Source organism: Anguilla rostrata, chromosome 5 (assembly GCF_018555375.3).
Source record: "Anguilla rostrata isolate EN2019 chromosome 5, ASM1855537v3, whole genome shotgun sequence".
Lineage (NCBI taxonomy): Eukaryota > Metazoa > Chordata > Actinopteri > Anguilliformes > Anguillidae > Anguilla > Anguilla rostrata.
In genome coordinates, this window is record NC_057937.1 from 3,529,574 (window position 1) to 3,541,779 (window position 12,206).

At 52.1% G+C, this 12,206-nt stretch overlaps 1 protein-coding gene across 7 annotated transcripts in view; it reads right to left on the reverse strand.

Moving 5' to 3' along the window:
- LOC135254450 (lysine-specific demethylase 4C-like) overlaps positions 1-12,206 on the reverse strand; it is a 108,690-nt gene that overhangs the window by 93,934 nt on the left and 2,550 nt on the right. For all 7 annotated transcript variants that reach the window (XM_064334616.1, XM_064334614.1, XM_064334612.1 and 4 more), the window contains exons 3-7: positions 11,841-12,016; positions 11,435-11,549; positions 10,906-11,099; positions 5,293-5,342; positions 2,103-2,206 (exon numbers count right to left, since the gene is read on the reverse strand). In XM_064334616.1, coding sequence (XP_064190686.1) covers positions 2,103-2,206; positions 5,293-5,342; positions 10,906-11,099; positions 11,435-11,549; positions 11,841-12,016 — 639 coding nt within the window. The remainder of the gene's footprint in view (positions 1-2,102; positions 2,207-5,292; positions 5,343-10,905; positions 11,100-11,434; positions 11,550-11,840; positions 12,017-12,206) is intronic.

A 12,206-nucleotide genomic window follows, 5' to 3' on the forward strand; every position in this document is an offset into this window, starting at 1 on the left:
CTCATATTTTACAAGCTGAGCTCAACACTCATCATTTAAATCCTTCATTTATCACTCTTCTCCCATCATCGCAAATCCAGGAATAAAATAGTTTATGGAGCGCTGGTGCGAATCCTCGACCAGAGTCTGCCATTTTATGCAATCAAACAGCAGAGAAACTTCTGCTGTATGCAAACACCTTTTCCATCTGATACAGATATTTTAATTATCTCTCAGTTGAGGAGAATATTCTGGAGGTTCTTCAGGGGGAAAAAAAAGATAAGCATTAAGCAGACGCAACTCAATTTCCTTTTAAGGTATCAGTAATGCAGCGCAAGATTTGTCAGGAATGCGGACTGAAAAATACATTGGTCACAGAGTACAGAACTAACCACAGATTGACATTTTCAGCAAGATCAGTTACAGTTGTCCCTCTGCCATGTACGAATGCTTCACATTTCAGAATTCACATTGTTTAAATGGGGAAATCTATTAGGTACCTGCAGTTACTCAAAGAAAACATAAACCAGGCTAAGTGTTTAAATACAGCGCTTGTAAGACAGTGCGAGCCGCACACGTCTAAATGACACAGTTCCCCCAGGGTTCATTCTAAATAACCTAAGCCATTGACTTTCGTTTTCCCCCCTGAAAAACGTGTGATTAATTCCAGGCTCCCGTTCGCTGTGCATTAGATGATGGATGAGGACAGTGCAGCAGATCAGTGAGAGTCGGTCCAGAGGACAGCCTCGGGACCTTTTCCATTTGAGCCGCGCTCCGGCCGTCCTGCAGAGAGCGTGACTGTGGGCGCGTAAAATGGGGGGGGGGGGGGCGAGCGGTTTTGGCACAGGGCCCGAGCTGGGTTGGGGTTGGGGGGTGTGGGGGGTGTCCCTCTCCGGCTCTGTGCCGATTAACACACAGGGTTCAGCGGCCCCCCTGCCCTGTCCCAGAGGCGATTCTGCGGTCCCGTGTCCTGCGGTCCCGTGTCCCCCCCCCCAACCCCCCTTACCCACAGCTGTGTGACCGCTGTGCTGATGGGGGGCCGGTGTCGAAATCCCCCAGGCCGCTAGAAGCAGCAAGGGAGTCTGGGGTGGGGGGGGGGGGACCAGCAGTATGGGGGGCCTCACTCCTTGGGTGGGTATTCCCCCTTAAACGTTTCTCATGCCATGGATAAACATGCTGGACAAATTGCGCAGCATCCCTGAGTGAGTGAGAGATGCTGCTTTTTCTGTTATTATTCACTGCTAAGAATAATCATAACGAGCGATGTAATATAACCTTACAGTCCATAGATTACGGTTCATGATGCACAAAACCTAAAAAAAATAAAAAGAGCGTTTGCCTGCTGATAGTTCCAGTCTGTGCGGTCACACTGAGCGAACCCACAACCTACCGCCGCTGGCTGGAGATGCCCGCCGGCAGAACTGGCTCATTCCAGACCTGAGCTCGCGCGATTCTGACTTTGACCAACGGCGTGTGAATCGCCCTGTCTGATCGCGCGGGGCGGGGTGGGGGGGGTGTTTAACCGCGCGCGGGTTTCCACGACGCCGTCAGGCGACAGACAGGCAGCTGCGTGCGGCAGGTGCGCCCGGCGGCTCTGTCGCCGTGCGAACCGCTCGGAAAACCGCACCTTCCAGGACGCCGGGGCGCCAAGGCGGGCCGGGCGCCACGGAAACAACGGCGCCGGCCGCGGGGCACCGTGCCGCTTCTCCACACAATGCGCGCCCGCCCCCGCCAAGGCATCTGCGCCCGGCCCGTCCTCAAGACACACAACCAAAGATGGCTGCCAAGGGACGACAGCACCGCGCTCCTCCGGCAAGCCTCTCTCTCCCCCGCCACGCTTCGCTGTTTCCACACAGATATGGCACAGCTACGAAGCCAGCTCTCCCCCCCAAGATGAATCAGCTGGCGCTACGGGCCAGGACAGCCTGTGCCCGTCTCTGAATGACAAAGTCAGAGGTCTTATCTTTCAGCGCACCAGCACAACACAACACAAAACAACAGTACCCAACACAACATAACACAACCACCTGAATACATAATGTACTTGAATGCAACGGTGAAAATCTAACGGCTGTTTAATTCTGTTATTCACAGCTATGGAGAAAACGGCCAATGTGACATACCTTGTCGAAGGGGATGCCGTATTTCTTCAGCACGGAAGGTGATATGAGGGTCATCTTATGACGAAGGAAAGCCTCACAGCTCTGAAAGCCACTGGGGAAGAAGCCTAGAGACAGAGCAGAGGTGATTGTTGGTCGAGCTCCTCTGGTAGCGACTTGTTGCATTGTCAACATGAGCTGTCGTTCGTCATTTCAACAGTCCTCGCTGCAGTGTTTGACTTCATAAAGCAAATCACATCGAGTCAACACTGCAAGCCTTGTGAAATGTTGTACATGAACTCAGGCATACACGCACACAAACGCACTCACACCCACATACAGGCACACACACACACGCATGCATGCACGCACGCGCACACACACATACACACGCATACGCTCGCAGGCACACACACATGCACGCACGCACGCGCTCGCAGGCACACACACACACATGCACGCATTCACACGCGTACGCACACACACACACGCATGCACGCACGCACACGCTCGCAGGCACACACACATGCACGCACGCACACACTCACGCATGCACACACACACACACACTCGGCGACATCTCTCTCTACCCCTTTGTGCCGGAGTTTATGAAAATGCACTTCAAAGTACTGCTACAGCAGGACCGTTTACCTAATCCCTGATAATGTATCACTGAGCTCACATATCAGGCCCCAGCACCCAGCCCCCAGGCGTCCATTAGCCCAGGCTCTCTCAGCCGCAGCATCAGGCTCTATTACACACCGAGTCCGGATGACTTTACGGCCGGCGAGTGGGGCACATCCACAGCTCGCTAATGACCGCTTCTAATCAAGCACCTACGTTTTGGGTTTTTTTTTTTTGATTCCCGGCCTCTTGTCAAGGGGGGCAGTTAAAAGGGTGATGGCGGGGGGGGGCTTTAAGCGATCCCTCCTTCAGAATAAAGGGCCCTCAGCGCCCTCACAAGACATTAGGGCCCTCCATGTGGATTCACTAGGTCCTGTGTTCGCCCTCCTTGACCCCGCCCTCTTGGGGAGGCAGGGAGGAGGGGGGTTAGCAGAACCGAATTCTCCCCACCGCTTCCAAACGTCCGCTTCTCTCTCACCACATGAGCACTTCAGCAGGGAGACAGTAGTGTGGGGGGGGCATTACGTGCTCAGTTTGACCCGGAGGACTCAATTCTTCCTCTTTTATCTTTTCATCCATCTTTCTTATCTCATCTCTATTTTTATCCGCAGGAGATCGAGGTGAACCGGAGAACGCGTGACGGCAGGGAGGAAGGGACTGATCTGCCCGCGCAGTGCGATCTGTGCTCTTCCATGACTCTCACGAAGCGGGCGAACACGTCCACGCGTCACGCGCGCTCTCATATTAAAGGAGGTCAGCACCGCCGACCTGCTAAGAACAGCTAGCGTTGCCCTCGGCAACCTGAAACAGTATAGGTTACATCTGAACTCTAAAAAAAGACGTCTTTTCTCTTAAGCAGAGACAAACACGTTTCTGGGACCGTTAAACTAGACTCAGTCGTCATGTGTGAACTCCTAAGACAAAGACCTTCGACTTCAGCTAAAAATCAAGTCATTTACAGGAGTTTTTTTTAGTACTCAATGTGGGTTCAGATTTCTTGTTAACAAAAATAAAATAAATAAAAAAATAATTATTATTACTTTTATTTTCCTGAATTCCTAGAGCCACTAGCATTTGGCTTCGCAGCTGAAAATCCTCTCCTGATATCAGCGGTGAAAACATTCTCTGGATTAAAAATTTATGGAGTGAAAAAATGAGTAACGTCTTTCAGGTGTATTAAACATTATGGAATGTTTCCATTCCAGGCGAGCCTCCCCGCTAGAATACGCACGCGTCTCCAGCGTGCGCTGCCATCGCAGCTTCCGCCATTTTGAACCTCTGACGTCACCCTCTCTTGTATTCGGCGCACGTCAGGCAGGAGTCTCGCGTGCCGGCAGTAACAGCTCTAGGCTTGGCAGTGTAGCGTCTTAGGGGCTGGCAGTCTACCTGGGGGTGGCTGTAGCGGGTCTACTGGGGGGGGGGGGGGGCATGTAGCAGGTCTACTGGGAGTAGCTGTAGCGGGTCTACCTGGGGGGCTGTTGCGGGTAGGGGGCTGCTATGCGGGTATACTGGGGGCAGCTGTAGCAGTTTTAGCAGGGGGCAGCTGTAACAGGTCTACCGGCGGTGGCTGCAGTCTCTGAGGGTGGAAGTGAAACTTTTGCTGGTTTTGAGTCGTGCGGTCTGACGCCTTTTCAAACGCAGCGTTTGCCATTTCCTCGGCCGATCACCATGGCGATGGAAAGGAGAAATGAAAGCGGTGGAGCATAAAGAACAGTGGGATAATTACAGAGCCAGGATAAGGGGGCGGGGGGGCAGGAGGGCAGGGGTGGGCGGGGGGGCGGGAGGGCTGCTGGGGTGGCGGGGGGGCGGTGAGCCGCAGGTCCGTCCTGCACGTGGACTGTTGACGCAAACAGGTGACCTGTTATTACGCCCCACCTCCTTTATGAAATCCCGCTTAAATTAGCAGTGGACATTTTATTTCCCCATTTAAAAAGAGATTCATCAAAAGAAATGAAATTAAGAATCACGATTTTATTTACTTGGAAAAAAATTTTAGGAGAGTTTTTTCTGTCCCAGCATCCATTACACCCACACTACGAGCCGATTGGCTGGCTCTGCGAGGTGATTGGCCGCCTGAATTTCACCTGCGTGTGTCCACCAATCAGCAGCTCTGCTCCTTTTCTGTCTGCCTCTGAAAAGCGTCTTCAAAGACCTCCAGAGTTGGGCAGACTCATTAATTCAGAGCATCTCTTTCAGGCCCATAAAACGGCGGGCAGCCGAGGCCCTCTGATTTAAACTGTCCCTGTGACCAGTCAGGCTTAGCCTGGCGCCCGCGGCGACCGCGTTTACATTAGCCCGTACAAGCTGGAAATCATTTCCAGGAGCAGAACCATTTTACGCGGAGAGCGCCTCTGTTCTCCAGCCACTCCGAACGGAAAGAGGCTGAGAGAGAGAGAGAGAGAGAGGAGGGGGGGAGAGAGAGAGAGAGAGGGGAGGAGAGAGAGAGAGAGAGAGAGAGGAGAGAGAGAGAGAGAGAGGAGGGAGAGAGAGAGAGAGAGAGAGAGAGACGCAGCTGGATCTGTGGACAGGCTGTGGACAGGTGATGGATTCCGTGCCTCGCGATTGGCCGAAGTGCCGAGACCCTCGTTACCTGAGGCCAGACGCTCCAGCCTCTTCCCGTGCTCCGGAGGAACGGCGTACCTGTGGAGGAGAGAGAGAGAGAGAGAGAGAGAGAGAGAGAGAGAGAGTAAAACAAAGGATAGAACCAAATAGAACAAACTCAAACCAAACAGAACAAACTCCAGTGGTTCCTTAAGCTCAAGACAATCATTAGTTTCAAATGACAGGAACAGCAGCCAACACTGCAACCATCAGGAACCACACAATGAAATCACAACAACAACGCAGGCATGTAGCAGATACCCTTAACTGACAGTTCGGCCTTCCACTGACCAGGCAAACGCGAGAGCGGCTTCTCCTCAAGGCTAATATTAGCCTGACGCTCACAGCCATTACTGAAGGCTCGGCTCGGACAAACCAATCAGCGCTGAGGGCGGGGTGTCATTTCGGCCGTGAGTCAGAGGGCATCTCCGCGCTGCTCCGGCGCTCTCCGTGTTCCCCGAGCTCCCCCCCCGTCCCCCCCCCCCCCCGTCTCCACACCCTGCCCTCTGCGCGATCGATATCTCCCCCGGGCCTCGATCCATCGCCAGATTAATATCGCCATCCCGATACGCGGAAACTCCGGCTCTCGTCCAACCCGAGTGGCCGAGCACGTTGCTGTAGTATTACAATCCCCCCTCCAGCACCGACCCCAGCACTGGTGACCTAGAACCATGTCACACACCAAACCATAGATACACGGCCCAGTGCCCAGGGAGAGGTAGGTCTACACAAGCGAGGCATTCTGGGATGGCGACAGACTTTTTCTGAGAGATGAAGGCCGGTGATCCATTTTAAAGTGTAAAGTACAAACACAAAGGCTGCTGGGGGCCTCCCTAGCTGTACGCTGCACAGAAATCCGGGCGATGGACTGCTCCACCCGCCTCAGGGGTCAACAGCCAGCGGAATCATCCTGCTAACCTGACTACTAGCGTCCAGGAACCCCGTCCATAGCGCCTGCCATCTTGTTTTTTAATCTCTGTGGTGGGGAGGGTTTTTTTTTTTCGCACCCCCGCGGTGAAAAGGTTAACCGCTCGACCGGTCGACCGGATCTGGAACGACGGAGTTCACACGCGGTCGTATTTCCCAGGCGTTTCAAAAAGGTGTCAGCCGAGGTCAGAATGCTTGGAAAAGGTTTGACCTTTACGGCGTGCCCACACTGCATGGGAAATGGTGCGGCTTTCAGCTCCTAACGGATGGTAAATCTGTGGCCTTTTCCTGTGTTCCACACACTGTGATTTCCAAAAGCCTGCTGGCAAAGCCTTTTTCTCACATGCCATCGACTCGCTGACAAAAAAACAGCGGCAGTAGATTTCTATCTGGGACCAGTGACCAGCTTAACCCAAATGCTGATTAGACCGCACACTAAGCCTTAACATAGCCAAATAGCTTCTTGAAAGGAAAATAAATGAAATTTCAAAAATAAAAAACACAAAATTGACTCCACATCGTATAATTTCAGAAAAGTTTTGCGATGCATGCAGTAATGAGTTGGATATCAGCGCAATGACAGAGAACAGAGATAGAGAATCAGCCAGTGAGGAGAAATACTCAGTGCCGTGTAGTGCAAGACTGACCTCTAGTGGTCAGTTGGATAAAAAAAAAATTACAACAGGAATGAAAGGAGGGTACGGACGTGCGGTAAACAGAAAGATTTGTGCCGTTTCACCAGATCTGCGCTGGGCTTACAGCAGCTCTAACAGACGAACCGCCGCGCTGTCAGAGAAACAGCCTCAGCGTCTCCGCGCTCCCTGGGCTGGCGGATCGGAACTGAAGGGAGGAACACCGGCCAATCGCGACGCAGCGGCCTGTAATCCATCAAAATGGAGGAAGGAACGCGGAGCGGGCGCGAGGGGAAAAAAACCCGCCCGCAGCGATCGCCGTGAACAGTCTGACGCCGTTAGCCTTTCCCGTCAAATCAAAAAGACCTTTCGGCGAAACTTCCCAGAAGCTGCCTGGAACGTCCGGCTGAGGATCTCTCTCCGCCTATGGTCTGTTACACACATAGCACTGGGTCCCATGCATTTTTACAGCCCCTGTCAATCCAGCCACATAAACCCCCACCCGACACACAGCTACCTCTCACACACACACACACACACACACACACACACCCATCTTTCAGATCGTCGAGCGGGAGACACACAGCTCGGCTCTCAAACTCCTATCGCGCGGGAGTTCACAGTTTCTCTCTCACGGTCAGGCACCCAGTTTTCTTGTCAGGCGATAAAGCAATGAGAGGGAGAGGTGGATGTCAGGGCTGGGGGGGCAAGGTAGGGGGGTGCGGGGGGGTACTTCTCTCTGGTCTCCAGAGACGTACAGCCAGGCAAGACGGGACGGCGGTGGCGGGGGGGGGGCTGTCACTGGGCTCTAACGAGCAGGGAGACGGCCCAACGGGTGTGGGAGTGGGGGGTGCAGGGGGTTCACTCGCCCCAGGCAAACGGAAGGCACAGCCCCCCCCACACACAAACACACACATACACACACACAAACAAATCCAGCGAAAAACTATGGCTAAAATGCCAATTTCAGCATAGAGCCTGACCTTACAGAGCACTTGGGCTCTTCTTATGGTTTATCAGCGGGAAGAAAAAAGCTTGGAATGAGGAGATTGAAGGAGGAAGTGGCGAGAGGTGGCAGGAGCCCGGTGGAAGACGAACCAGGAGGTGGCAGGAGGTGACAGGAGGAGGCACGCAGTGGCAGGAGCCCAGTGCTTTACACTGAGGCCAGCCTGCAGCCAGTGCTCTCCGGGGCCCTGGGGGGACTGCAGCAATCGATACCCTATTAGTACACACACGCTTAGCCAGGATGCCACATTGATTACATGTGATTTTGACTAAACGGGCTCGAGGTTCGACTGGGTCTGCTGTGACCGCGCTCCAAAGAAGCCAGGGAGGAATAATGGGGCGGACGGGGCGGCAGGTGAAGTCCGTGCGGGGAGGCAGAATTAGCATTCATACGGCTAACGTGCTAACGTGCTAAACGAGGATCCTTTCAGAGCGCAGGGCGAGCGCTATCCGCTAACGCTGATGTCCTGCTCGAACGCGGCGATGCGAGATCCCATGCTGCCCCCTGGAGGCGAGAAGGGGAAACGACCAGTGAGAACCGAACATGAGAAAGAGACAAAGGCCCTCGTGCATGTCTGAGCCTAGGACCAGTTCGGCCCCGGTCTGTGTCATAACGCTATCCATTACATGCTTAAATGCAAAACTGATCTAGGATCAGCCTGTCTTTATGTAAGTCCCCAACGCTTTACGAACAGAGGGAAAAATAAGCTGGTGGGCTTAGAGGGACAAAAAGCGCCTTCAGATATCAGAGATGATCACGTGAGAGAAAGAAAGCTGTGCAGCTCAATCTCACCTCTGATTTTTAGAAAAGATGCCTGCAGAGGGGGGTGGTGGGGTGGGGGGGGGCGGGGAGGGGGGGGGCTTGACGGGAATAAGGCTTTACGCTGTGACAGCCCTGCCTATGGCAGCTCCAGCCGCAGTGAATCAGAGACTTGTGCAGATAAGTCCACCATTCACCACACCACCCCCCCCCCCCAAACCGGGAATCCAATACGGACTTAAACTCGCCCGGAATCGCATCTAATGCCCCCGCCGTTTCTGTGAGCCATTATTCTCCCCCGTGGCCGGGGAAAAAGCCATTTAGAGAGATTCCTGTCGCGTTCCTCCCGGCCTTTTCTAACGGATGGCGGCGGCGGCTTCGAAGGGAATCTGATGCTTATCACTGACAGCGTAATGATCCAGCTGGCAGGGCAGCTAAATCGCAACTTTCTGTAGCGCTTTTTCGCCTGATGCTGGATGCGGTGGGGGTGGGGGGGGGGGGGCAGGGCTTCGCCTAAAGAAAGGCGACGCGGCCGCCACATTCCGCGGCGCTTTAACCGCGGGGGGCTTTGAGAAAGCGAGATAAGGGCCGGAGAGGAAGAGAGCGAGAGAGGCAGCCGTTCGCCGCTACATCCCGCTTAAGACCTCACCGCGCTATGAATCCCCGTACCGCGCGCGCCTCCGTCCGCCATCACATCAGAACACAAAGCCCGCTGGGCCAATCCAATCTCCAAAAAAAAAAAAAACCCCGGATGGGTGTGTGACACATCTGATGTACGACAAATCCGTTTTGCCGGAGATTTTGCGTGTTGTGATCGAAATATTACTACAAGACACAGGACAGAAAACATCATGAACCAGGTACCCATTATTGTCCTCTAGTGGCAACAAAAAGTTACTGCAACATCTTGGATTTATATTTGCAAAATAGCATTGCTAAATGTGAAACTATTGGCATCAGCAGACCAACAGAATCTCCAGTGCTTATCAGATTCCCTACATCAGCCAACCAGACATCCAGAAGTGAAAAATGCCCATAAATTATTTTCTTATACACGCTGCTTATACTGGATGAGTATCCCAACTGGTTTAGCCACGAGTTCAGACTGGGCCAGAGGAGGAGACTTCTTTGATTGAAAACGCAGGACCACAGCAAGGCCCAAAAAAAATCCTGCATAGTATGCCTTTCAGTCAGCCAGCGTTTCTCGAGCAAACACTGCTCCATCTCTACCCCACAACCACAACGCACCTGAAACCCACAGGTGAGCAGGTAGCCCTCGGAGGAACACTCAGCCCTCCCCTCATTAGCGGTACCCTCCCTGTGGTACTGTCTGCGCGCGTGCGCGACCTTTAGAGAGGAACGCCAGCGTGAGGACGAACGCAGCGGAGGGCGGCAGGAGACTCGAGACGCAGAGCCGTTTCCAGTTCCCGAAACCCCGAGAAAATCGCAGGAACAAAAACGAACGTGGCGACACGATTTGTCGACTCGATCACCTTCAGGACCGGGCGTACGGCGGTGCGGTGCTGAGTATTCACACCGCCGTCTCCTGGGTAATTAGCAGGTGCCCATAAATTACACAGTGTCACAGAGGTACCGCTTCATCAGGTAGGTCTCCACGGAAACTATTTAGTCAGTTAATTAGCTGTGGGATTAGGCCATCTGTTGACCAACACCAGCGCCATTTGACTTCCTCGGGTAGGACAAAGAACAATTGGAAGTTATCCTGGGCTGCAGAGAAGGTTGACAAGAGGCTAATGTCGGTGTATCCAGAAAAGGAAAGCTCATTTATTACAAATACATACTTAAAAATAGGACTCCTGTTCCTTGACATTCAAGAAAGGACTTTTGCAAAAACATAACCACCTATATTAATTGCTTGTCCTTGATAAATGGTTTACATGGGTATATTCACACTGTTCAATTTGTTTAATTCAATTAAAGATTCCTCAACAGAATACCAAGGATTAAATTAGTTAAATTGTCTGTAAGAAAAACTTCACCAGATTCATTAAATTTATAAGCAGATAACACATACAGATTAATCCATGTAATCAAATAATGAAATGTAATAATTATCACAGTTCTTGTTCATATCTGCACGGTACCATTTAGCTCCATATAAGGAGAACGGATCCAGACCTCCCGTACAGCTGGTGTTGTAAATGCATTACTTCAGACACAAGAAAGCCAAGAGCTCACTGGCCTGTGCTAAAGGACCCTCTGTCCCCCTGTGTGCTGTGTAATAAGAGAGAGCTGAAGAACATCAGAGACCCCCTACCAGGACTTGGGCTCCCCGAAGTGCAGGTAGTTGATGCTGTAGAGGTCCATGTCCTCCGTGTGCCAGGTGAAGCTGGTCTTCCACATCCCGAAATACAGGTAGGGGGTGTTGACCCCCTGTATGGAGACGCCGCAGTCCTCTTCGATCACGTCCAGGATGGAGTCCAAGCGGCCCATGTTCCACTCCTCCACTCCCTGGAACACAGGCCAGTTACCAGAGCAACAGCCGAGCCCAGAACAATCTCTTAATCGCATACTCTTTCAATATATACACCTGTTAATCTTACACTGTTTTACATTTCATGCTCTGTCTGTGATGTATAATTTATGCATTTTAGTCTGATCGTACTTACTATTTGTCAATCTGTCACTTGTGTTGAATGAAAGGCATTATAAAAATAGGGTTTATTATTATTATTATTATTATTATTATTATTATTATTAATAAGATAAGCCCAGAGTGTCCAGCTACAATATGACAGTTCCAGTACAGCTGGTTTGGTTTGGTTTGGGCTCAGCAGGCTCCTTACTTCATCGTACAGTGTTCCGCTCACGTCGGCCCCGTAGATGGGAGCCAGGAAGGTCAGGTTCTTCCAGTACTTCCTCTCCAGGTCCTCGTAGTTGAGATATCGAGGCGTGCAGTATCTGTGTGAGGTCCAGAAATTCCAACATTCAGGAGGAGCAAGGGCTGGCCTTCTGCTAATCCACAATTTATCACAGGTCTGACCTTCTCCAGTTAAAACTCTCACTATGCTTCAGTGTTTTGCAAAATATTTTTTAACTCAAAAACTATTGTCAGAAAAACTCATTTCTGCCTCCGTGTAAATATGCACATGAAATTATATTTTGAATTTTGAATAAAGGTATGCATGCATGTATGTATGTATGTATGTATGAATGTACTGTATGTATGTATGTTATGAAAGCAGAACTCACTGGTGGCTGTTGGCCAGCTTGCGGAACTCCTGCACTTTGAGGGCCTTCTTCTGGATGTTGTACTGGGTGAAGAGCCCGGACTGCCCCGCCACCATCTGCTGTACGGGGGCCCGGATCACCAGCCCGTCGACGTCATCGTAGCTGCGCCGGGGCCGCCAGCCGCTGGGCGGGATCACCTGAGAGAGGACCCAAACGCCGCGGTCGCCACGGTCACCAGAGCGGAGCACAACAGAGCATTTACGCAGTGTTCTAGAATAAAACCTCAGACTGCGTCTTCCATCAGCTTAGCATGAGTGAGCGCCTTTCTCTCAGAAGAGTGGCCTCATAGTCATCCTGCCAGAGTTCCAGACGCAGACAGACTCCATG